This window comes from Anthonomus grandis, chromosome 6 (assembly GCF_022605725.1).
Source record: "Anthonomus grandis grandis chromosome 6, icAntGran1.3, whole genome shotgun sequence".
In the NCBI taxonomy this organism is placed as follows: Eukaryota; Metazoa; Arthropoda; class Insecta; order Coleoptera; family Curculionidae; genus Anthonomus; species Anthonomus grandis.
This window is the reverse complement of record NC_065551.1, coordinates 21,017,252-21,044,879: the sequence shown is the minus strand read 5'-3', so window position 1 is coordinate 21,044,879 and position 27,628 is coordinate 21,017,252. Positions and strand designations below refer to the sequence as shown.

The 27,628-nt window shown below is 31.7% G+C and overlaps 1 protein-coding gene across 9 annotated transcripts in view; it reads left to right on the top strand.

The window, feature by feature from the left end:
* Positions 1 to 27,628, top strand: part of LOC126737802 (apoptosis-stimulating of p53 protein 1) — a 413,921-nt gene that overhangs the window by 379,446 nt on the left and 6,847 nt on the right. For all 9 annotated transcript variants that reach the window (XM_050442856.1, XM_050442857.1, XM_050442858.1 and 6 more), the window contains 6 exons: positions 8,170 to 8,338; positions 19,520 to 19,882; positions 20,000 to 20,185; positions 20,242 to 20,436; positions 25,067 to 25,741; positions 25,887 to 26,187. In XM_050442856.1, the coding sequence (XP_050298813.1) occupies positions 8,170 to 8,338; positions 19,520 to 19,882; positions 20,000 to 20,185; positions 20,242 to 20,436; positions 25,067 to 25,741; positions 25,887 to 26,187 (1,889 nt within the window). The remainder of the gene's footprint in view (positions 1 to 8,169; positions 8,339 to 19,519; positions 19,883 to 19,999; positions 20,186 to 20,241; positions 20,437 to 25,066; positions 25,742 to 25,886; positions 26,188 to 27,628) is intronic.

Genomic DNA, 27,628 nt, shown 5'->3' with positions numbered 1-27,628 from the left:
ATGAAGTACGTTAAAAAAACTCATAAAAAGTTCATAAACGGTAATATTGTTTATAATTTAAATCATAATCTATTATTAATAAATATTTATCATGTAAATAATTTGGGACGACGTCACTGGTGAAGATTCCTTGTGTCGGTGGAATCAGCAATGCGAAGGAGCAGCGTTGCGAAGGCTTAAATAATGTGAGGTATACCAATATAATGCGGTTTGCCTGAAATAAATAATTTATAGAAAATCAAACTATAAACCAAATTTAAAAACAGGTTGAAAACCTCTATAAGATATAAGGCTATAAGGCACACATTTTGCTTAGAGGTAAGAAATGTGACATCTCATAGACGTACGTTTTAATGGAGTTGGATATTCTTTGATTCAAGATTAAACTACTTGTAGGACACTATTTATTTCAAATCTGTTTTAAAACTGTACAATTATATTGAATCCTTATCCTCCTTACACAAGATATTTAAATTCTAGTTTTGATAAATGCTAATACAGAGTGTGTCATTAATATAACAAATTTTTTTTTAAGTACATACTTACACCACTGTAAAAGAAAAAAATAAAACTTAATGTCTTCAACCAAACCACTATAATTTTAAAAGCATTTTCCATACATTTTCCTATTTCTTAAGAAAAGTTTTCGTAATTCTTTTTTAGAAATTTGTTCACAGGCTTATCACCTTTGAGTTTTCAATTTTTCTAATATTCTTGGACGGGTTTTATAAACGTTATTTTTGATAGCACCCCATAGAAAGAAATTCAGAGGTGTGAGGTCTGGCGACCTAGGTGGCTTTACTACAAAACGAGTGTTGTGCACAATCCTTATCTTGAAAAGTTTCATCTTCTTATATACAGGTGCAGAATTATGTATCGGAGCGGCATTTAATGGAATATAATAAATTCTTCCTATAGGTTAACGGCAAACCATGAATAGCAGCCCAAGAATTATTTTGCAAGAAAACTAAAAATATTGCACTGTTTATAGTCGTATTAAGAAAGTCTTTTAAAATACCACACAATACATTTACTTTCTCAGAATATTGATTATTGCAATTAATTACCCAATTACCCCCGAACACCCATCCGACAAGGTAACTTTAAAATCTTGATTTTCATTAAACCAAGTGCAGCCAGGTAGTTTAAAGTCTCCTGCAATACTAAATAAGCAATTCGGATGGGCCTTAAAGATCTCCAGTACTGTATCACAGAATGCACTGTATTGACCCATATCAGATTTTGGCGGCAGGTAAACCACACCAAAAACAATAATCTTAGGACTAAGTTGTACAGAAACAAAAACTTGCTCTAACGATGAACAAGAGTGTTTAATTAATCGCGGTTTTAACTCCTTTCTCACAGCGAGTACAACACCCCCACCATCCTTCTTAGCACTTGTTAGGGCACTTCTATCACATCTAAATACTTCATATGCCGTAAATTCCAATTCAGATGACAAAATGTCCGGAAACAACCATGTTTCAGCCAACGAAATTACATCATAACTGCATGCGGATATTGTTTGCTTCAAATTCTTCAGCTTAGACCTCATACCCCCAGCGTTAAAATAATACATTACCAAGGAATCACTCAATTGTTTTTTGGACCTTGTACAATTCTCTTAGAGATTGATGGAACCCCATTGGTAAATTTAACTATCACATCTTCACCTTTTTCCTTTCTTTTTGCCAATTCCCCATAAACTTCTCGGATTTCATCACGCTGTAATTTGGTGAAATCCATTTTAATTACTATATTGCTACCACCTAATTTCTTTTTCTCTCTCTCAAACATTTTCGTAAAATCTCGGTATTATTAAAGCACACTTTTATAGGCCTATTATTGGCTCCACGACGTCCAATTCTATAGACCTTAAAGGGCTCAATATGATCTATTCTCAACTTATTGGACAGAACATCAGGTACGAACTCCTTATCATGACTAATTCTATTATTCATATCATCAGAATTACTTTCCTAAACATTAAACATCATAATATTATTTTTACGCTCATTTCTATCATTTATGTCAGAAATTATAATGGAGTTACTATTCTTAATCTTATCATTTGTTGGTTGAGCAGGGTCGTTTTTAAATGTTTGAAGTTTCTGTAATTCCTCCACGAGTTTATTAATTGTTGATTGCTGAGAAACAATAAGTTTATGCAATTCAATAATGGCGTTCATCAGATCACCAATGGAAGCATTTCTCTTAGACAAAATCTCAGGTAATGATATTACATAGCCCATTCCTAGATTTTCCTGAACATACCTGGTGTACGATATTAAGTGATCAGGGTGCCTCCGATTGAATTGTTGTGTGGCATTACCTGTATTACCTGTGATCGCTACAAGTTTTAAAGTGAATAAGACTAAGGCATCTTTTACTGCGTTTTTTTGATTAGTATATAGTCAATTTTATTTTTAGAATTTGAATCTGGGCTGATCCATGTTATCTTGTATATACTTTTATCTTGATAAAAGTATATACAATTAATATTTTCTCCTCATTTTATCTGGATACTGTTTTAGCCTTTCACCTCGTTTATTAATCGAACCAAAGCCAAAATAAATGTTTGTTATTTCTATTGTCTGTTTTTTACTTCTAACTTGGCGTCAAAGTCGCCTATATTCGACTTGTAATGTGTTTTTCCCACTGCTGTAGCTCCCCTCAAAAAAAATTTCATATCCTCTTCGGATGCAGAACTTATAAGAGCCTATACTTGGATAATGTGAACGCTATATTTTGCCGATTCTTTGAGTATTTATATTTAATTCTGTGCGATACTAGCTTCATTCTAGTGACAAGATGTTTTATATTTGTATATATTAAAATCGCTACTCTGCCTATCTGTGAGTGTTTGTCATTGCAGTATAAAAAGTGATGTATTGCTATTCCATATTTACGATATATGCCTTATTTGTTTAAGTACATTTTGCAATACATTTTTTATTATTAACGTATTTTTTTCTTGAGCAAATAAAATCTTTTCAATTTGATTAAAAGTAGGCAAACCCAAATATGGTTGGAAAATAAAGGTAATTCAAAATATCTCAAATGTCCGGAATATAAATTTTACAACACTGACAGTTCTAAAAATTTTGAAAAGAATTAGATATTTAAACATTTTTTTTGAGAATTGAAGGTTGATGTATTTAAGGCATTTTAGGTCTTCGTAAATGCCTGAAAATTAAAATGTCATTCAAAATTTTTAAAAAATCTAATTTTTCTTTAGGAACGTAAATTATTGGAGCTTTTTTGAAGTATTCTAAATATCTAAAATAAAAACTTAATTACTCAAATTTGTTAGTTGGAATAAAAGTACCAATTTTAAATTTTCAAAAAAAAAACTATCAATGTCTTTTTAAAAACTTAAAAATTTTAAAAACAGTATTTTAAAATATGTCACATAATTAAGAGACAAATCTTGTATTTTGCAATTTTTTTAGAATTCATATTTATTGATATATTTAGGAAAAATCTATAAAATGTCAAAACAGGCTAAAAATAATCAATTCTATATCCCAAGAACACATTACCAAAATTTTTAATTACAATTTACAATTTATCAACCTATTAGCGGACCACATATGTCTATCCAATCACTTAACTGAAAACGACCAAAATTCACAAATAATATAGCAAACTGTTATTAGCCCAAAAAATAGAACATGACGCCCAGTTTTGTAACCAAAATTCATTAACGATGCTATTTTAATTGCCAAAAGCAATTTGCGCACACAAACTAGACCTTTGTGCCATATTTGAAAAACCGTTTGCAATTTCATGGAGACTACAGTTATTTGCGGTAACGTGAACTTTGCCTTTGTTGGAGTTGTTGAAAAACACACTTCCACTACTGGATATTCAGGCATATGTATTTTATCTGGTCTAATTTAAATTGCTATGATCGTTGATCAAAATTTTGTTTTGGTGTTACTGGATAAGGGATGTGTTATAGGTTTGTCTGTTTGCAAAGTTTCGATTTAATTTAAAAAGAAACTCATTTATTAAGTAATTTATGTTATAATAAGAAAATTTCCCTAAAATTCAGCATAAGGATCTTTTAATTCCTTTCTGCCGCACTTACAAAGCGGAAAGAGAGTTGACTCGTGTAAAAGAACATACTAAATAGAAAACGACTTAAATAGGTGTATTACTAATACTCGTCTTTTCGCTCATCATATTATTGAAACTGGAATTGAGTTTCAAATAGAGGGGACATTGAGGTATTATGTAATTTTAAAGGTACATTTTTGCGTAGTACCTATACAGGGTGTTCAGTTGATCATATTACAAACTTCTAGGGTAAAAAGGGTGCTCTCAGCAAAAATCGCTAAATTTAACGGTTTTTGTAAAAATTAACTAAAAGTAAATTAAGATACAGCACCAGAAATAATTATTTTATTAATTTACCGAATTCTCCACTTGGTTCCCACGCCCCTAGTTAAAATAAATTTTGTTTAATAGGTTCAAAAGGAACTACCAATTATTTATGTCTCAAAATTGATTGCGGTAGCTTCTGATGTTTTCTTTCTACTCTAAAAATTTGTATGATCAACCGAACACGCTGTATATTAAAGTATGTTATTAGAACTTCAAATAAATAAAAAACATGCAAATTTATAAAAATAAAATCTAGATATGGCAGCATTGATCTAGAGGTGTGACTTGCTATGTACAAGCAGCGTTGCTTGCTAAATTACTCAGTATTTCATCAAAAATCTTAAAAAAATTGGTGTTCTTTTGACTATTCCATTTTTTATGTTTAAAGGCACGAAATAAATAAATTTTAAGACACAAAATATTAAATAAATCCTAGGGGAGAAGACAGTAAGTGAAAAAACAAAATGTAAAAATGTGTACGTTATGCTGGATATAGGAATGTTGAAATGAGAGGTGTGACTTACAATACAGAAGCAACATTGCCAACTTATTATTCTACCCATGTTCCTGGGATAGTGTATCTAACTGTTCCTTCAATACATTTTTAAAGTTGAATTAAAGGTTGAAATAAAACATTCTGGACTGAAATAAAAAAATATTCCTCTGGCTTATTAGACCTTAGAAATATAAAATATGTAAATTTATAAAAACTTTACGTGACGGCAACGTAGATCTAGACTTGCTATTTACAAGCAACGTTTCCTAATTAATCAGCATTTTAATATAAATTCTGAAAAAATTGGAATTCTATCGACTATCGAATTGTTTATATTTAAATGCAAACACAAAAACATAAATCCTAGATTAGAAGGTAGTGAGTTTAAAAATTAGTAAAAACTTATACAAACTTAAACATAATGCCGGATATGGCAACGTTCAACTAAGAGACGAGACTTGTGAGAGAATGTATCCAACAATATTCTTGAATAAATTTTAAAGCTGAGTTGATGCTAAAACAAATGTCTTTAATATTTATGTTAGAAGAACTAGTATATAGGAATAAAAACAACTATGATATTAAGTCAGTGGCAATGTGCATAATTATTTCTCAGTAAACCACCTTAACGTTAGATTTTTAGATACTGATTTTAAGAAATTTAAATTTTATATGGAGGACTATCCTTTGACTTAATTGGATTAATCGAGATATGGTTAAATGCAGGTATGCCAAATTTTCCCTATATTCAACCAGGATACCAATTCATTCGGCGAGATAGAGCAACAAGAGAAGGGGAAGCTGCCATATGCATAAGAAATAATATTAATTAAGTAACCAGTTATGGGAAATAAATTATTGTTAGTACGTTTATTCTTTTGAACAAAAATACTTTTAACTAGGGGTGTGGAAACCAAGAGACTTAAATTTCTGCCCATTTGGGTATCACATTTTGATGCTCTTATGCCTTTTACATAAAAAAATTATTCTCAGCAAAAATCGCTAAATATCACCGTTTTTCTAAAAATTGTTTAGAAGTAAATTAAGATACATCACCAGAATTAATTATTTTATTAATTCACCAAATTCTCCACTTGGTTTCCACATTCCTAGTTAAAATAATTTCTGTTCAATAGGTTAAAAAGGAACTAACAATTATTTATGCCTCAAAATTGATTGCGGTAGCTTTTGAGGTTTTTCTATCTACTTTAGAAGTTTGTGATGAAGTAACACGCTGTATATTAAAGTATGTTATTAGAACTTCAAATATATAAAAAATATGCAAATTTATAAAAATAAAATCTAGATATGGCAACGTTGATCTACAGGAGTGACTTGCTATGTACAAGCAGCGTTGCTTGCTAAATTACTCAGTATTTCATCAAAAATCTTTAAAAAATTAGTATTATATCGGCTATTTAATTTTTAATGTTTAAATACACAAAATGAATAAATTTTAAGACACAAAATATTAAATATATCGTAGGGGAGAAAACAGTAAGTGAAAAAACAAAATGTAAAAATTTGTAGAGTATAATTAAACTTAATGGGATTAACTGAGGCCTGGTTAAATGCAGGAATGCCAAGTTTTCCTTATATTCTCCCAGAATGCCAATTCTTTCGGCAAGATAGAGCAACAAGAGGTGGGGGAGCTGCAATATATAAAAAAAGTTAAATTTACTAGAATTAATAATTATTTTAAATAATAAAACATTCTTATTTTTTAATATATACGAGGTACCTTTACTAAGTAAAGGCAATTTTTTTAGATGATTTGGAGGGTCTGCCTATTTAACTTAAAAGGAGTTATTATTATAACATTAAAAAATTAATTACATTAAGAGACAGAGGCATGCTTATCAAAAACTTTTAAGAATAAGAACCAATACATACCTACAATATTACAAAAAACATGCAACTATAAGGGAAAAGATTGCATATCTTAAATTATCATCTTGGATAAAGGGTAGAAATTTTTGGAATACTGCATCGAAACTACAAATAACTTTTAGGAAGGCTCAATCCTCTATCCCAGAATGTAATAACAATGCGTACAATATCTTATATACAATATATTATTGAATTTTGCACAAATAAATTGATTAAATCATAATATTAACAAACGAAATTTTAAATAATTTAACTAAGACAATTTAAATAAAATTTTAACTAAAATAAAATCTAATACTGTGGAGAAAGATGGTTTATGTATATAGTAAAAAATACTATTATTATTAAATAAAAAATATACAAATTTGGCGTGCTATTTACAAGCAGTGTTGCCCATTAAGGTAAAAAAATAAAATTTAATGTAAAACATAAATCCTAAAAAAATTGGCATTCTGTCGACTATTGCATTTTTTTATATTTAATATTTAGGGGCACAAAATACCTAAATCCTGGGGGAGAAGACAGTAAGTTTATATACAAAATATGAACTGAGAGATGTGGCTTAGAACTTACAAGCAACGTTGCCGAGTCAGTCAGCTTTTTTGATCATTGATCATATATTTTTGACGAAAAAAATTATCATAATGTTCCTTGAAAATACTCAAAAGTTTCTCCCAGCAAATTCCATAAACCTAAAAATGTAAATTAATTAAGTAGTTGGAGACATATTGGCATGACTATTTTAGATTGGCTAACGTTTCGAATTTAACCAGACTCTACAGCACTGCAGTTAAATAATTTAATTAATATAAGTCTTCAACTATTAACTAAATGCCTGTAATAATTTAGTGAGACTAAAACATCGCTCAAATGTACATTTTGCTAAACAAACACCTTTTATTGCTTATAAAGATGATAAATATCTTAATCTTAAAACAAATACTAAGCCTGAAACTGCTGCATAGCTATTATGTTATGAAATAGCCGAAATCATGCGTAATAATATTGCTTCGGAAAATTTAATTACCTGTGGCAATTAAACATGGTATTTGTACTATATAGTAGCAATATAATATTTCGTTCCAGTCAATTTATTTAAAAAAACATAATGGTTGTAAAACATATATTTTCATTTATACGGTTGTTTCTTCCCAGCAGTGGTATTTTATAAAATATATATCGGTCGTTGCGAGCAAACATTACTTATTATGTTTACTATGTCCCCGATGCTATTCCTGAAAAACTTGTTTACTTTCTATTTCGAGATTGCTTTGGAAAATGTTCTATCCAATATCTATCAGAAATTGATATTACATAAATATGGGTTCTGTTTGCCATTTACTATCTGATACAGTGCTTTCCAAGTAATTTAAATTTTCTTATTTTACTTTTAGGTTAACAGGGACAGCCGAGCAAAACAACCAGGCTTTCGCGAGAAGTCAGCACGTTAATAATAATAATGCAGCAAACGGCCTATTAAGAAGTAATATTGCGGCAGTTGAACCTTATAATCATGTACCTTTGCAACAGAACCAACAAATGCGGCCAAATCAAACACAAGAGGTAAGAAATCCTTGAAAACTGTGAAGTAGTAGTTTTGAGTATATTTAAACAACATATCTCAAAAACATCACTTTTTAATTTAATTTTTTTATTAACTTTATGGTGTCGGAATTTTAGTGGAAATAGAACAAGAAATTCAAAAGTTTAAAATTGACTTTTTATATAAACATATATAGGGGAAAGCTCTCTATATTGGACAACCTAACAAAGTACCTCTGTATAATAATTTTTTTGAACCAAAGTGTAGCAAAAAAAATTTACATTACTTTTTCGGCCTATTATAAATGTATAGATCAAAAGAAAGAAATCAAATGAAAATAGAGTTATTGATCCAATTTAGAATATTGATTTCTTTTTTGAACGGCAAGTTCCCTAAAGTGGACCATGACTATGTTTTTTTATTTCATGAAAAAATGTTTATTAAATATATTCAGAGATAAATAAAACTCAATATGAAATTCTGAGAGTAATTTAGTAATATATTAGCATAAAATATTAGGTATATAAAACAACAAAATCAGTCACTATCAACTCGCAGTTCATACATTTATAAAACTCAGTATTGCGACCACTGATACACTTTAAGTGTTCGCACTTTTTGCATAAAATATAGCGAGTATACGGTTTTTGGAGCAGCCGTTTTCTTATTTTGTTTTTCTTCAAGAACATTGTTGTAGGGGCTACTAGTTATTAATGTCGTAAAACTGGAAGCTGCTGTGCGTGGTTTGCCTTTGAAAATTGACAGAGGAGATATTTCAGAAATAGATTTTTCTTTTTGGAGCAATGGCTTGGAGCATTGTGGCTCTAATTTTGCTTCTATCAATGTGTCTGGAGATGTGAAGACCAGTTGGAGTAGGTTGTTAATGTTAGTAGAAGCACTCTTGAACACTTAATTAACTGAAGAGGTTATGTTGTCTTTGGGCACATTTGTAGGCTCAATGTTCACATTTAAAGGGCAACCGAATTCACTGTCATTAAACACATTTTGATCTAAAACTCATATGCCCCATTTTAGCAAATCGGCTTATAACATTTCCTACTGATGTAGTTTTTGCATATTTCTCCCAGTAATCCAGATACCTGAAATTGCGTAATATTTTGGGTACGAAGCCATTTATCTGCTACTTGATTGTAATGTGAACCAAGGGACTTAAAGAATGAGACGTTACAGGGTTGTAACTTGTAGTGAGTTCCGGCTGGTAGCGACAACAATCCATGGCTAAAGTTATGGCTTCTAAATTTGTTGCATCCATTATCCAAAGTACCTTTTTATTCTAAGATGGATCGGCAAAATAAAATTCCTTAGGTATTTTACAAGTAATTCACTCCGGGGGTGGCACACCCCTTCATCCCCTGAAGAAACGTGTGTCTCTGAGATATATAATGTATTTTATTATAATCTTATCGAGTTTGAAGGCGTATCAAAATGTTAAAATTACTGTGATTTTTTTAATGATTAATTATTTTATATTTAAATTTAAATTCAGATCCTTAAATATGAAAAAAAAATATATTGCGGCCAGATTTTATCTTGGAGACTGTAAAAATTTGATTCTCATCTCTTATTCTGTTGCTTCCATGAGTCAACAGAGGATGCCTGGCACAGTTAATATTTAAATAAAACCTATAGTACAATTTAAGAGCAGAATCAAAATAAACCTTTTCCCTTGAAATATTGAAAAGAAAATTTCTACATTTTTCCAAAATTTAGTTCTATTTTTTTAAATTCAATTAATACCTTATGTGTCTTCGTTTACTTAAAATTCTTACGGTTCTAAAACGAGACCCTTTAAATGTTTATATATAAATTAAAATGGTCCAATTAAACACGAGAGGTAAGAAGAGGAGCACAAAATCTTAAGGGAACAAAAATATTTTGCAACAATTTTTCTTAGAAAGACACAACTTAAATGAAATAGTAATTTTATAATTGTCTTTATTAAATAAAATATAAATAGAATTACGATAAGGAGGCACTAACTAGCTCCTATAGCTACCCCACTGGATCGCAACATAATAAAATAATAAAACAAATATGCAATAGAACTTATTTTAAAATTGTATTTCAATGTCGCTAAGAACCTACATCTAACATTTCAAAGTTAATGGCGTTCGTTTTACTTCTCAGTAATTCTCTTTTAATATTTAATACTTTTAGGCAAATTGGTACAAAGAAGCAAAATCTTTGGGAAATAAGCTGTGTGGAGCTAAAAGCAGTTTTTTTTTATTAAATGTCCTGCATCTTTTGAAGTATTTAAAATTCTATAAGGAATTAACGCAAAAAATTTAAAATTCTAAGTAAGAAACTGCTTTATGAGTATATTTAAATAATTTCTTAAAAACCCAGTTTTCACTATTTTTTTTAATTGAAAATTATATGTACTTAAAAATCTTTATGGAATGAACTGTATAGACTTTTTTTCTACTACATTTTATTATTATTATTATTATTATTATTATTATTATTATTATTATTATTATTATTATTATTATTATTATTATTATTATTATTATTATTATTATTATTATTATTAATTATTATTATTATTATTATTATTATTATTATTATTATTATTATTATTATTATTATTATTATTATTATTATTATTCCTGCTGTTTATAGGGAGATATGGATGCAATACCAACCAGTCTCGCCTATTATTGATTTTATTGATTCAAGAATCTTCTGACTGTTCGTGTGGTGTTTAAAATCACAGTATTATTGTTATGAGTATTATTATTCAAAATTCACGTTTCATCTCTAAACAAAAGTCGGTGACTAGCGTATCTCGGATTTTCAAACTATGTGGTAGGTGCTAAGCAGAACTGCCTTCTGGATGTTAATGAAGGTGTTGTATAATACAGGCCTAGTGCTATAAGGTTCTACGCTAAAGTGTTCGGTATCAATCCAGTTGATGATACGATGATCGATATTAAATGAACCTTATCCAGTTAGTTAGTCTTACAATCAGTAGTCTTACTAGATTGGTCTTCTTTTCTTGGTATTTGTTCAGCATGTCGTTGTTGTTAGGTACGGCGACATCAATCAAATATGCTGTTTTCGTGCCCTTGTTTATACCATTACTACATAAATCGATTATTCATCACCTGTCTGTCAGTGATATGTAATTACCCGATCGTAGTAATGTTTAAAGGAATTGTTTTCAAGCACTGTGTTAGGATGGGATTTATAGTAAGGTATATAGCTGTCACTTAACCCGTATTTATTCGCCAAGTTTTGTATTATATTGACACCTGGTTGTGTCGCTGCAGGTAATCAATATTAGCCAAGTAAGTGCAGCTAGCTGTCATATATTTGATGGTTTAAAATAAGATCTTTCATTGCTTTTTCTGCATTTATCAGATTTAATTACATGGTGTGTTGATGACTTGATCTTGTATAGTCATTACGGATCTTTCTATTTCAGAGAAAATATTCCATCCATTAGCCACTTGTTGAATGCTTCTTTGTGTATTTGTGGCTGATTCAAATCGTTTTAGTGTCGTCCATGTAATTGCATTGAGGCCCATTAATCCTTCTTCTCAGTCAAAGAACATTTTGAAGTTGAGGTTATTATTAGAGAGATTGAGAGGTATCCAATTAGTCATTTATTAGAGTGATCCTATGAACAACTGATGTTTGGGCTTTCCTGTTAAAGAACTCTCTCAAATTCATTAGCTGCCAAGAATGCAGATCTATTGGGTCAGTCAGTGATTGTCCACCTTCCTTTAGGTTAAGTTCTTTGTAGAGTTGAGGATTTCGGGCGGTGTATCTTGTGCTTGGTCATAATTATGCTTGGTGTTGGTCCACTTTGGAACTCCAAAGCTATAAGTCGTTATGATGTTATGAGATACCCTGCGTATAACTCTGTTCTTAGTGGAGCTTTTACTTGTTGAAAGTACTGATGCTTTCTCCTCGTTTTGCCTTATTTGTCTTGGAGTAATTCAGCTTGTTGATATCCTAGTTATTTGCAAGTTTCTCCCTCTTTCACAGCTGGACTATATCCCCATTTGCTAGCGCAACATCATCATTAGTGACTTTGCCCCTTTCAATGTGCATGGCTTCACACTTTTCTAGTTCGAATTCTATCCGATTTTCGTTTGAGAAGGTGTTGGTTGCATGGGTTAGGTCTTTAAGCTGCCTATCATTTGCACTATAGAGGTCAATGTTATCCGGGTACATAAAATGGGTAATAGTCTAAAGGTTTTCTCTGTTAGCTGTAATAATAAATTTTCTGTACTATTAAGCATCGTGGCCTAAAGCCCACTCTGGATTCACTTGGACATGAATTCTCTCATGGCCAAGCAAAACCAGAGTGGGCTGAATGAGTCACACTGGAAAATTCCTCTCTTATTATATATTTCATCGGTAATAAGAGATTATTATCCATTGAATAGTTTTAGGTCTATTCTCCATTATTACTTAATAGTGGCTAGAGTAGTAGGGTCAAATGTATACATCTCCAACAATTCCAGGAATTCAAGTGGGGCACGCTATTGAGCTCTGTAATGGCCCTTTCCAAGTTATCAAGAGATTGTCCTCTTGTATGAGTCTTAGGACCTTTGCCAGTTCTTGATGCAGTATCTTTTCCACTGAATCGTTCCTCTCTTTGTATTCTGTCGCAGCGAATGCTTGGCAGCCTCCAGTTAATTAGCAACATTTCTCACTCTATAGAGATGGGGCCTTAATGTAGCACTTATTTCTGAGAACACCTTTCCTGCCATCAGTGAATAATTCGAGGTGATACTGTCAACATAATCCCTGCTCACCTCATTGAAATGTCATCCCATATAGAGGCTTTTCTTTCCAAAGGCGCATCTTATATTGATTGGTCTTATGAAGTATCCCTGCTTTCTGTTAAATCTGCTGAATCGCACAGGTATTGCGTGGTCTATATGGCATGGCATTATGCCTGTTTCCGAAACTGTGATCTCATAGATTTGGCCATCTAGCGTCTACTGATTTCCATGAGTCCTCTTTCGCCAAAATATTGACTAGCGTTATTCGCTCTACTGCACAGCGGGGGTGATGTTTGTATGCCTTTGTCAGAAGAGTCCTGATCTTTCGTTGTTTCTCGATATCGGTTTTACTCCAGTCGATAATAGCTAATAAGTAATCAAGTACGTGGAAGCGAAGTATCCAATGTGCTGTTAAAATAGATTCGTAATACCTTTCTCACACTTTTAATAGACCTTGTGGTTCATTTTTTCTTCCTTGCTCGACGATCACTTTTCGCGCTTGCTTCACACCTAGATATTTGTAAAGTTTGTCAGTACCCATTGCCTCCATCTTCTGTTCATTCTTCATAACTCCCCTACCCCCGGTTGTATTTGTTCTCTAATTATATTGAGGATACGGCATTCGTCCAGACCAAACTGCATGCCAATACCGTTGGAGAGCTCTTCAACTATGTTCAGTATTTCCTCAAGTTGATTGTTGATTGATGCATAAAACTTTAGGTAATTTATATACAACAGATGAATCATTTTAGATATTTTGTACCGTTGTTTTTCAAAGCAAAGGCGTGGTTGGTTGAATTCAGCCGGTGGGATGGAGGGTTTATTGAAAGGCAAAACTACAAGGGATTTAGTAAGTCGCCTCTTCACCTTGTTCTTCAATTGGGACAATTTAAGTCTTAATTTTGCTACCATTAGACACCCGGTCTTGATATGCCAGCTTCACATGAGGTGCTCTAAAAATATTATAATATTAAAGTTGACTCTATATAAATTTAGTAGACCTACAAGCCATTTGTGTGGTACAGAGTCAAAGGCTTTCTTGTAATCTGCATAGGCTGCAAAGAGATTTCCCTTCTTCGTATGTGCCTGAATTATGAGTTATTCTTTACAGCCTATAGCACCTTTCGCTTAATTCTTGTGAGATCTGATGTGATCATTTGATAGAGTGTGGGAAGACAGTGATTGGTCTATACTATGATCCTTTGGTATAAGATATGTTTTCCCTGGGTGAGGAACAAGGGCATTTTCTGTAGATTAATACCATTTATTATGTTTGTTAACTTTTTTAATACGAACAGACATAAAGTGAAACATTACGACAAAAAAAATTATTTATTTTTGTAAATTTTTGTATTATTAGTTAGAGCATGTTTATTCTTTATAAAAATTTCATTTATTTCCAATTTGACTTAAATCTATATACAACGTTGCTTTAAAGCTAAATCTAGAATTAAATACAAAAGAGAATCTGTAAAGTCTAAGGACTTATTTTAAGCATATTCTACAAGTAAAGTTTACTTTATTTTCTGATTTATTTTTTTACTTTTATACAAGTGTATTAGAAACTATTTACATCCAAACTTTTTATCTTCTTTCTTAACTTTTAGGTTTTTAATATTATCGATTTTTAAAGGCTATTTACGGTATAAATATGGTTCTAAACTTGAGTGTTGTATATATTCAAGGCTTAAATATTTTTAGTCTCTATGGAATCTTAATTTAAACTTCTTAAGTTTGGAAATTTTTTGGTTGATTTTTTTTAGTATTTACTGCAAATTACGATTTTAGCTCAATATTATTTTATTAAGAATTCTTGGATAAGGATATTTTGAATTTCTTGTTGTGAGTTTTTGCCCAGCAAAAATAATAAGCATTATATTTTTCATGCATGAGTTTTTCCGGTCAACTCCTCCATTTTTCTGTAGTTAATAAAAGAAAAATAACATTTTACCCATAAGCAGTATTAATACTATCAACTGTCAAATTATGTCACAAATAATTGCTAAAAAGGGTGCCTTTACAACATCATATCAAAAGAAAGTATAAAAATAAAAGTGTGACGTGGATATATCATAATGTAATATGAACCTGAGAAATGATTTGTGAAAAGTACTATCACTTGTATTTAATTTTATATAAAACAAAAATATACAGGATTGTTATGCATTAAAATGCATAACACCTTGTAAGGCTTACATTTTAATGCATAAGCTATAAGAAGCTGACTAACACTTTCTAAAATATATGATAATTCTTAATAACCTTTTTGCTGAAAATATTAAACTTCTGGTTTGTGATTTTCATACGTTGTAATGATCCTGTTATATTACATAGCGCGAATTTAGTTTAATAATATAATACGCTTCGAAGTTGAATGTTGTGCAGCCCGTTTAAATTAATCAAACTTTAACTCAACTCACTAACGTTAAGAAACTGTTGTATAACATAGTTAAATAGCTGAAAAATTTCTTTTAAGGCATAGCCATTGTATGTTCAGCCTTGCCTGGAGCTTAAGTGAAGCCCGAGCGGTTAAGGTTGCCAAAGAAAAGTTAATTAAATCTTTTTAACGTCAGGTTATCGTCGAACGTAGTGGTTTCTTTAGAAGCTCAAGTTTTAGAATAATTCAACAGAATTTTAATTAATTTTAGTTGATGTAGGGCTTTATCGTTGTATTGCATGTTTAAAGTATCTTATAATGAACAATCAAGCCTTCGAATCTAGGTCAGGCGAGCTTTTAGGGGCACGAAAGGTGAAAAGTTAATCCAGAAAAATACAAAATAGTTTTGGTCATTAGGCGGAGGCAGGATGGGGTGAAAAGTGGAAAAAAAGTGAAAATTTGCTTTAGCTGCCGGAGGCGATAAAATAATGATTCTTCGACGGCTCGTCGACTTCCCAGCTTTATAATCTTTGCATAGCGTAGTTTTTCTTTAGAACTTAAGCTTAATTTAACTTTTAAGAGGAGCTTTGATTTTTTAAGGAGTGCTTGTTTAACTTTATTATAATGTCTTTAGAATTTTGCAAAAGAGACTGATAATAAAAGAGAAAAATATATAGAAGTAATTTGAGTTTTGACTATTTTCAATTTATGTTTAAGGCGCATATATAAAAATATTACAACTGTCATTTAGGCTATATAATCAATTTTAACTTATTTTTTTATATCAAATTGACGAATTTTTATATTTTCTACGATTATTGATCTTGAGATAAAAAATCATATAATAAAACTGATAACGTTTTTAATTCGGTAATTATTGGGATTTATACCTCTTCTCAATTATCAATTACACTTTGCGTTCTTTTAAAGTTAGTTTGATGACGGGGACATAATTAGTACGTACGATGAGGATTATTTCTACCTATATTATCATCTGATATAAAGAATCGTGTCTTAAAAATGATAAAATGTAGATTTTTGGCAATTTTACGACTTCTGCCTCATTTTCAATAATTCTTTGAATCATTTTAAAAATGTATTTTTATTAGGTCATCATAATCACTACAGGTGATGAGCATTATTTCATCACGAATTTGTACTACTATTGGATCTGAGGTGAAGTTTCAAAAATTGATTGAAGTTGTTTTAAAATTGATAAAATATTGATTTTTTACCATGTTTTTGTATTTTTATCTTATTTCAATAGTCAAAATTACTACAAACGATGGCCACCCTTTCATTACGATTTTTTATTATTATGGTATTTGAAATGGTGAACTATACCTAAAAATTGAGAAAATCTTAATTTTTGATAATTTTTTGGATTTCCACCACATGTTTAATATTTCTTTGAATCAGTTTAAAAATTTATTTCTAATACTTAATCATGATTATATATACGATGAGCATTATTTCGGTACGATCTTCTACCATTATTATTGGCTCTAAAATAAAGAATCATGTTTTAAAATTGATAAAATGATAATGATAATATCTTTGGACTTCTAACGCATTTTTAATGTCCCTTTAAATCATTTTTAAAGGATATTTTACATCAGTTTCCGCAAATAAAGCTTTAGGTTTTGCTGTATATTCATCACAAGTTGCACAAGTGTCCGTGCGGGGATACCCAAATGAAATAAATATCAAATAAATTTCGTGTTGAAAATCATCCGGTAAGTATCGTAAGATACCACTGCTTAGGGTGTAATTCTTTGAATAGTTTATATATTTTCTTTATGTTTCGACTTTCTGGCAAATAAGTTTTACCTGCATCTTTAAGGCTATAATGGCGACTTTTAAAACTTTTGATATGGTTCTCAACCAGAGCTGCAGTGACCCTATTTAGCTGTCTGTGTTCCTTAGAATGCTTACCCCTTCTATCCTTAGGTGCACAACCCATTGATTTTAAACTTTTCTGCACATAGTAAATCTTATTTTTGCTAATGCCATGTAATGAGCAAAATGCCTTTACACATACAGTAATATCAACCTTATTTCCCGCCTCGTCGGTGACTCAAACTCTATACGAAAAACTAGCATCACGCAACTTCGCCTCCTCTTCTTCCTTTCGAGGTCGTCTCTGTGCCACGTGTCCTACAGTAACTAGCCCAGCCAGCTACATATTTTGTTCATCGTGGGATTGTAACTGGTTAAAGTAGCGTAATATCTCTTTTCTGTTATGTTTAGAGATTAAATCATAACACTAATTAAAACACTTAAATCGTTTGCAATGGCAAGGGGGACCGGCTTCATGTGTCGCAAGTCTTAATTTTTTATTTACATCAGACATCCGACCAATTTTCTTCCTTTTTTTTGGCTCACTATGAAGTTTATCACTTTCGTCCGAGCTTGACATTACGGTATAGTCACAAAGACCAAGCTAAACAGATTATACAAAACTAACGAAACAATAGTAAACGAAAAACAATCTAACGGCTTTAAACGCTGTTGACACACTAATAATGCGGTAGCAGGAACCGTGCCAGGTGGCAATGGCGGCGGCGGCGTTTTGTAATAATTACTGACTTGCCTGATTTTTTCCTCTTTTCGCTTGACTTACTTGCTTTTTTTCCCTTATAGTAAAACTTTGAAGCCGTTACATCGGCTGACTAGCCTGTTTTTTATCCAGTTTAAGTGTTTCTAAAGATACTTATGCTAATTCTGAACTGAATGCCCCCAATATCTCAATATATTAAAAAAATCGACTTACCTGCTTTTTTCCCTAACTATAATCCCTAATGTAATCTTAATAATCCTTTGAATCGTTTTAAAAATTTATTTTTGTGGAACAATTTCCACTAGACGATGAGCATTATTTCATCACCTTTTTCTACCATTAGTATTAAATCTAAGATAAAGAATCATGTTTTAAAAGTGATAAAATGTTAATTTTTGACAATTTGTTCGAATTTCTACGGCGTTTTGAATGATCCTTTAAATCATTTTTAAAAGATATTTTTTTACATAGTCATGATTACTACAGGCGGTGACCACCATTTCATTGAATTTTTCTATCATTATTAAATCTGATATAAGTAATCATGTCTTAAAGTTGATAAAACTTTGATTTATGACAATTTTTCAAATTTCCATCGCATTTTCAATAATTCTTGGAATTATTTTCAAAATTTCGTTTAATCGCGTAATCATGATCAGTGCAGACGATGAGCATCATTTGATTACGATTTTCTATCATTATTGGATCTATCTGATCTTATATCTTAAAATTTATAAAATATTGTAATTTATACCGCATTTTCAATGTTTCATCGAATCATTTTAAAAAGTTATTTCTATGACGTAATCATGATTACTACAAATGATGAGCATAATTTCATTTTGATTTTGTAGCATTATTGCATCTGAAATGAAGAATCATATCTAAAAATGGATTAGATATGATTGGATTATTGGATGGAGAATTATTAATTTAAAACTAATGTTAACTCAAGCACTATGAAGTATATTATTTATATTTATACGGCTGTATAAGATTTAAATATTAACCACTTGAAGTTTCAATCTATCTCTTTACAGTTTTTAATCAACAATGAAACTTATTCAAAACAATTTTCTGAAATCGATAAAGAACGAGACTTTAAAAAACTGAAGTCACATGGCGACGCCTTAGAAGAAAATCTTGATGAAAAAATTGGTAAAAAGCGTGATGAGTTTAATCTAATGTCACTAAAAACTGTAGAAAATTCCAAGCATTCTGAGTGTAAACTGCCTTGGCGTGTCTTTTGCATTTTATTAACAATACATACAAACAAGTTATTGTAACATTGAAATAAATGATCCATTGCAATTCGAAACATTTTACTTGTAATAAGAACTTATCTAAGTACGATTTGCTTTTAGAAAACTTATCTTAAAATTGAATTAGTCACTATTCTACAATTGCGAAGATAATTTAGAATGCATATGTTACACAGTAAATAAAGTACAGCTTTACGATCATATTTACTGATCATATTTTAACATCCTTGATTATATTTCAGCATATCGCATATCATCCCGCATATCAGCCTAATAACCAACATATCAAACCAGAATCGAATCCAAACATCAACGATGCTCAAGATCTGGCCAATAAGATGGCCAACGTTTACTTGCCAAGAACGGACCTTATGGAGGAGAACCTCAAGGAATTTCCAGTATCAAAATCCGATCCGAAATATCAAACTTTGCCATATAACACCAAGTTTACCGTCAATTTGTTGACAAGCAGCAAAAACTTGAAAGGTGAAAACAACGTTAGCGAGAAAGATGACAATAACTACATATCAAACAATTTCAATAATAATATGAATAGTGTTATACAGGCTTCGCATATGATGGCACATAGTGCTCCACTGACTCAGGTAAGGATTTTAAGAGATAAAGGAGAGTAATCTAATAAACAGGAAAACTTGTATTAAACTTCTCAATGACCATAGACATTTTACTATTTTATTCTAATTACAACATTTCTATTAAAGGTAAACAAGAATATAGCGACGCCGCTTAACCAACACGACCTACTGACCCGAAAAAGTAGCGACAGCAAAGACCAAAATTTATTCTCAAACGGTGTCAGTAATAACAAAGAGGACCTAATACTCAAATCCAGCAAGTTCCAGAATGAACCTCCATATCCCAACAGTTATGGACCTCCAACGTATCAGGTAAACGCGCATAATCTAATTAATGAATGTTTTCCCTAATAATTTTTCTGATTTAGAAGCCAATTAGTAGTGTTGCACCAACTTCAATTCACCACACGGGAATTCCATCTACGGTATATCAAACTTCTTCGATTAAGGTACAACCGGTTGAGCCTCAAACCACTGCGAAGACCATTAGTTCAGTCCAATCGCCCCAAGGGTCCATTTTATCACCACCGCAGTCCAGTAGTACACCTTTGAGCACCCCTGAGGTAAACATATAATTTATTTTATGGTAAATTGTCGTTTGAATCGAAACAGAATGTTCATCGTATGCAGAAAGGTTATGCTAAAATAAAATCGTTGTTACACTAAATATGTAAGAAATAATAGAGCACAAGACGAGAAAAATAAAGTATAATAGCACAAGTTATTTAGGGAACATAACACAAGATACGAATGTTTTTTTACTGTAATGTTTAAAATTAATATTCTTGGAATAGGCTAGACGAAGGATGTGTTCTTTGAATAAAATTTTTATCAGCATTTTCAATAAATTTTTGAAAAATATTCCTGGAGTGTGTAGGCATATTTTAGATTATTTATAGAATCATTTTAAGCAATTAGTAGGACAAAGTTGGAATTAGTTAAATGCCTTTAATTTTTTTTAAATATTTCTCCGGAAGCCTGGAAACCGGGAAAAAATATTTGAACCCCTTAAAAAATGCCTAAAAGTAATAAAAATTAAACAATTATTATCAAAAGTCTGAAACATGTGAAACAATGAGAGAAAAACATGTTTCTAAAATCACGAAAGAAAAATGCCCTTTTGTTGCAATAAATTTAATAAAGTGCGTGGTGTAAAATTAAAAATTGTTTTACTTGCCTGAAAAACACGATAAAATATTATTTTCGTTACTTGGAAACCGTAAAAATTACTTCTGGAAAATTATTCTAAACGCCTGGAAAAAGCAAAATTATTTCCTCTGCGTAAAATGCCTAAATGATATAAAAAAAGACCTAGAAAAAAATATCTTTAAAACCGCGGAACGAAAATAATTTTTAATAACCGAATTACGTCAAATGTCGTCATTCAAAGTCTCCCTGGAAATCGAGAGATTCAACTCCTGGAAGACATTAACAAGATAGAAATATCTTTAAATCTACAGGATGGGCCAGAAAACTTAAATGGCAGATAGGAAACCTCAAAATAATATCAGTTTGTATGTAAACTATATAATGGGTCTACCAATAGAAGTGATAGAAGTTTAGTGGGTCATGTACGCAAATGGTATGTGTCAAAACGCGGATCAAGCGTCAGTTGTGTTAAGTATTCTTTGACATTTCATCATGAATCGTTTAAGTCAAGAGCAACGTATAGCTATCGTAAAAAGTTATTGCGAAAATGCGAAATCGGTTAGAGCCTGTTATCGTGCTCTTAGAGAAGATTTTGGGCATCGTGGACGGCCTTCTAAGCTTGCAATAAGGCGCACAATTATTAAGTTTGAACGGGAATACACTCTTCTGGATAATAAGCCACCAACGCGACAAAAAAGTTCAAGGACCGCTGAAAATATCGCCGCTGCAAGAGAAATTGTTGACGCGAATACAATGTGTCTGTTTTGCGCCGTTCTTAGCAATTAGGCATTTCAGCAATGTCTCTGTTGCGCATTTTGAAGAAAGACTTAGGCCTACATCCATATAAGATGGTTCTAACTCAAGAATTGAAGCCTGCTGACCATGGTTTGCGAAGAACGTTTACCGACTGAGCCCTGTTGCAGTTGGAACAAAATGCCGATTTTGGGAAACAAATCACCTTTTAAGATGAAGCCCATTTTTGTCTTAGTGGCGTTGTCAATACGCAAAATTGCCGCTTCTGGTGTCAGAACAATCCCCAGAAATTAGTACAGGTGCCATTACACCCGTTAAAAGTGACTGTGTGGTGTGGTTTGCATGTCGGTGGAATTATCGGTCCATACTTTTTTTAGGATGCAGGGGGGCGTACTGTGACAGTCAACGTAGAGCGCTACCGCGACATGATAACAAACTTTCTTTGGCCTGCAATTGATGGTGGAGACTTCGAACAGAATTGGTTTCAACAGGACGGAGCAACATCACACACTGCCCGAGCCACAATTAATTTATTAAGAGAGCGTTTTGAAGATCGAATAATTTCGCGACATGGCAATATCAACTGGCCATCAAGGTCCTGTGATCTTACTCCCCTGGACTTTTTTCTTTGGGGATAAGTGAAGTCGAAGGTGTATTCTAACAATCCTCAAACCATCAATGAGTTGAAAGTTAACATAACTAGGGTTATTCGCGAAACTCAACAGAACTTGTTAGAAAAAGTGATTGAAAATTGGGTTCATCGTCTAAACGTCTGCCGCCGTAGCCGAGGTCACATCTTAATGATATTTTGTTTAAAACATAATGTTAGATAATAAACTACAACATGAAACATCAATCATAGAAATTAACCAATTCGTTTTTATTTTTTAGCAATTTAAACTTATATCATTCTTATTGGTAGACCCTATATATTCTTAAACCTATGTATAAAGTTTTAAATTAAATGTTGCCGCTACCTATAGTCTCTTCTATACAGGGTGATCCAGTTTCAAAGATGAATTTAAATGGCAGATAGAAAATCTTTGTTACAAAGATACAGGGTGTCAACATTTTAATTAAAATATTTAAATTTGATTATGTTTTCAAAACTACTTTGGTTATTTAAATAAAATTTGGCCCTTTGGTTAGATTTTTTTTTCCAAATTTTGGAGCAGGCACTTAAAAGATTATTACTGTCACTATTATTATCAGTGTTTTGTACACGTAGTATATTATCGACGCTACCCTAATAGAAGAACGTGATCGTAGTAATACTGCGTTCTAATAATGAACAAAATAGAAACCGTCCAAATAATAATCTAAGTAACCGTACACTTCGTACTTTTAAAATAATTTGGTTAGGTGTGAGAGAATTGCTAAAAGACTTAAATAATGAACTTGTTAATTGTATTGGACCAGTGGCGTGGCCACCCAGGTCACCGGATCTTAATCCGCTCGACTATTACGTATGGGGCACGATTAAAGATAAAAATTAAATAAAGCAAATCCTATATTCACAAGGGAAGATTTAATTCTAAGGATTCAGCAAGGCTATAATTAGATACGGCAAAATCCTAATAAAGTGTCAGCAGCAATACATGCATCAGTTAGAAGATGTCAAAAATGTATTGAAGTAAGTGGACATTTTGAGCAATTTTTTGTAATTTTACGTTTAATTAAGTAAATGACGTGGTTGTGGGTTTATTGATCAGAGAAGACTAAAGAAAACAATTTTTGTAGACAAACGTTTCGAATTATATTTAATTCATCCTCAGCCATTGAATAAAAGAAGACGGTAATTTTTTGCGAAAAAAAACAAAAATAAAATAAATTTAAGAAAAATGTAAATATGAAAAAATATAGTATGGATGTAAGTATATTTAAATACATATGACATTTAAAATAAAAATATACATTACATTTAGTATCAGTTGAATTATACAAAAAGTATAAATATAATCCATGATAAACAAATATGAAAAAATAATAAATAAGTTATATAGGTCATAGAGCTATAGATCATAAAATATACAACAATAAAAAAAAAGAAAAGAGGCTTATATATGGTACATTTTTTGTATTATTCGACTGTTACTAAATGTAATTTATATTTTTATTTTAAATGTTATATTCATACTATATTTTAATGTTTTTTTTTCATATTTAAACTTAACTGCGATTTTTTATTTTTTTTGCCAACTTCATTGTGGGCAGGACTCTAGAAATAATTTTTTATAAAAGGAAAACCGGTGACGCATAATTTTTTTCATTAAAATTGTGCGAAGATGTATCGGTACGCACGCTACTAGTTAAAGTAAAATAATACTGTTTTCATGATGTATCAGATGTATCTTAGCTACCTATTCAAATGTATCAAATTTCAATTAAATATCTTAAGTAGTATTGAAAATATAATGAAATTTAAATATTTTAATTAAAACTTTGACACCCTGTATCTTTGTAACAAAGATTTTCTATCTCCTATTTAAATCCATCTTCGAAACTGGACCACCCTATATAGAAGAGACTGTAGGTAGCGGCAACATTTAATTCAAAACTTTATACATAGGTACAAATAAAGACTTAAGAGTTACTGGAATGTATAACAATGGTGAATACGTCAGCTGATTCAAGAACAATAATTTTTACTAGTAGTTTGTACATTTTAAGGAAGATCCTATTCTTAATTATTAAAGTAATAGTAATAGTAAAGACTTTCGAAAGCACTGAGAACAGATACTGAACATCTTCACAGGCCTGCACTCTTTAAGATAAAATTGAACCCATGAACCTAAGTTTCAAGTTACAGACCCTATGAAGTTCACTTACAAGTAATAAAAGTTTTCAATCACAAAAAAAACACCTAAAATTGCACTTTTTGTACCGTCCAAATGTGACCCCTCAATATTTAAAATTAAAATTTAACAATGCATTTCGATCATTTCCGATGCATTAACTTTGTTGATAAAATAAACATGGCTTATTATTTAAAGCGGGAAATAGAAAAATACGGACGACAGAAAATCAATTAAAGCGGAAACTGTTTCACAATAATAAATATTTTCCGAGCGGCTAGGGGTTTCAAGTTGATAAATATTTTGATATTCATTTTTAATCCATAATATACATTATTTTTGTATCAGTGATTTTACGAATAAATATTTAGTTTGCATATTTAAAATGAGTTCTGTATATTTAGTGCAAGAATCTCTTTATTACATTTAAACAAATTATTGATTTTAATTTGTTTTAACCACTCATTGCAACATCTAAACATTCATGCTTTCTTAGGTATCTCTGGATAGTACACCAAAACCAGCTCTGCCACCTAAACCAGCAATTAAACCACCCCCACGTCTTACTCAGCTGATCGCCGACGAAACTCACAGCCCCAGACCGCCACCCTTGCCTTTAACCGAACCCCCGGAAGACAAATCTTCACCACCTCTAGCAGCCAAACCCCCAGCTTCTCTTTTACTCTCTCAAAAACCCCTTTCTATTGATCCAAACAAACCCATACCCAATTTGCCTCAAGCATCCGAAATGATCATAAAAGCGAAGCCCTTAAACATCAAAAAGCAGCCCCTCAGTGAACAGCCCAAGCTTCGCAGCCTCAGCTCCAGCTCAAAACTGAACGGATTAATTATGAATAGTAAACGGATCGAAATGCCCCCGGTGTTCCAGTATCAGGAATCGCAGGAGAAGCTGGAAATCAAGCCGCTTGAAGAGGTAACTCCTAAGGATGAGACGGACAGATGTTCCAGGTCTTCGGTAGATGAGACGAGCAGCGTCGACTCCAAGGAGCCCAAAGACGAGCACAACGTGATAAGGAGAACGAAAAAGGGCAATTTGAAACAAACTGGAAAACAAAATCTCTCCAGGCGGGTTAGTTTTGATCCACTTGCCCTTCTGCTGGATGCTAGTCTTGAAGGAGAACTGGAGTTAGTTAAGAAAACTGCCACGCAGGTAAGAGAAAACTGAAGCACACCATTATATTTTTGGCATCTAAGGAAACAGAATCAAACTTTTACAACTTTTGTCGGTTGTTCTCTGTTTATATTATGCCACATCAACTAGAATAAACTATTATAATTTTACAATATTATTCCAGGTGACAAATCCTAGTGCAGCAAACGACGAGGGTATTACGGCCCTGCATAACGCCATCTGTGCAGGACACATAGAAATAGTCAAGTTTCTGGTGGAGTTCGGATGCGACGTGAATGCGCAGGATAGCGACGGTTGGACGCCGCTACACTGCGCAGCCAGTTGCAACAATTTGACCATGGTGAAGTTTCTGGTTGAGCATGGGGCGTGTATCTTTGCTACGACCCTCAGTGACCATGAAACTGCTGCGGAAAAGTGCGAGGAAGACGAGGAAGGGTTCGATGGATGTTCGGAATATTTATATAGTAAGCATCACAACATCTTAAGAAGAATTCTTTTTACAAAACAGTTTCTTTACAAACAGTATCATTAACTAATACTCATTTATTCTCCACATGTATTTCACTATCATTGTTGCAATGATTAGCAATGAATGATTTGAAAGTATTCCTTTGCTTTCTTCGCAAAACCTAAAAGGCTCAGCTCTCTGATTTTACAGAGGTACATTATTATAGATTTGGACACGCTCAAAGAGAATAAACCTTTAAACCTTTATATGAGGACGATGCCCATGATAGCAACATCCCATATAGGTCGTGTTTGAAAATGATATATTACTTGCGAATATTAAATTTGGTCTTATAGAATGACGTTTTCCATTGATAACTAACATTCCCAATTGGTATAATATTATAGTTTATATAGAAGTCTTTGTATTATATCTCCTGGAGCGATTTTATAGATTTTTTTATTGTCTATTTTGAGGAATCTCCAGAGGTTTATGTATTTTTTCTTTGTAGGATACTACAAAATCTACAGATACTATAGGTGACAGTGTATCAAGAAAAAATATTTACTTCTTAATAAGTTTGTGTGAATTACTTCTTTTTAATTGGTGCAACTCTTTTTCCCCAACTTTATTTATTTATGAGGCTTCTATGACAATGCTTCGTCAACATACAGTCTTTCATCGGTTCTCTAGAATAGAAAAGTTTTAAGCATGAACTTTTATTGGTTGTGAATTTTTTGCAGGTCGATTACTTATTAGCATATATGACGATTTTTTGCTCAATTTATGTCATTTAAGACATTCTTATATTCCATGCAGATGGTAATTTATATGTTCTTTTATTTTATGCCAGAGTACTTTAGAATAGCATCCTCAACAAATAATTTAATTTGGCTTTTTTTAATTTTGAAATTGAGTGAATATACAGGATGATTCATTAAGAATGTGCAATCTCTGAACTGGAGATACTACACACCAAAATTTGGCCATTGAGCTTAACATGTCTTATACAAAAATTCTAGTTTTACGAGATACAGGGTATTTAAAGTTGGAATTTTAATTTGAAATTTCTTAATTATTTTGTGATTTTAAGCAGTACGGTCTTGAAAATTGGCGACTGTATGTGTTTTGACATGAAAATTACGAATTTTGTGGTGAATTTAGCATTATTTATACAGGGCGTTAGTTACACCCTGTTACTTAGGTAAAATACAATATATCTTTTTTGCCTAATCAATTATGGCTAAAACGACTAGAAAATCTAAAAGGCAGTTCAATTTTGAATAAAAAAGGTACTCTTGTTTATTTCATGTAACTCTATCAGTTTTTAAGTTATTTGCATTTTAAACATTCAGCGTAAATAATCCTAAGCCACCGTTATTACAATGGCTTAATGGGAATGTATTCTTTTAAATTACTTTATTTACTTTTAATTACTTCTGTTATTTACTCTTAAG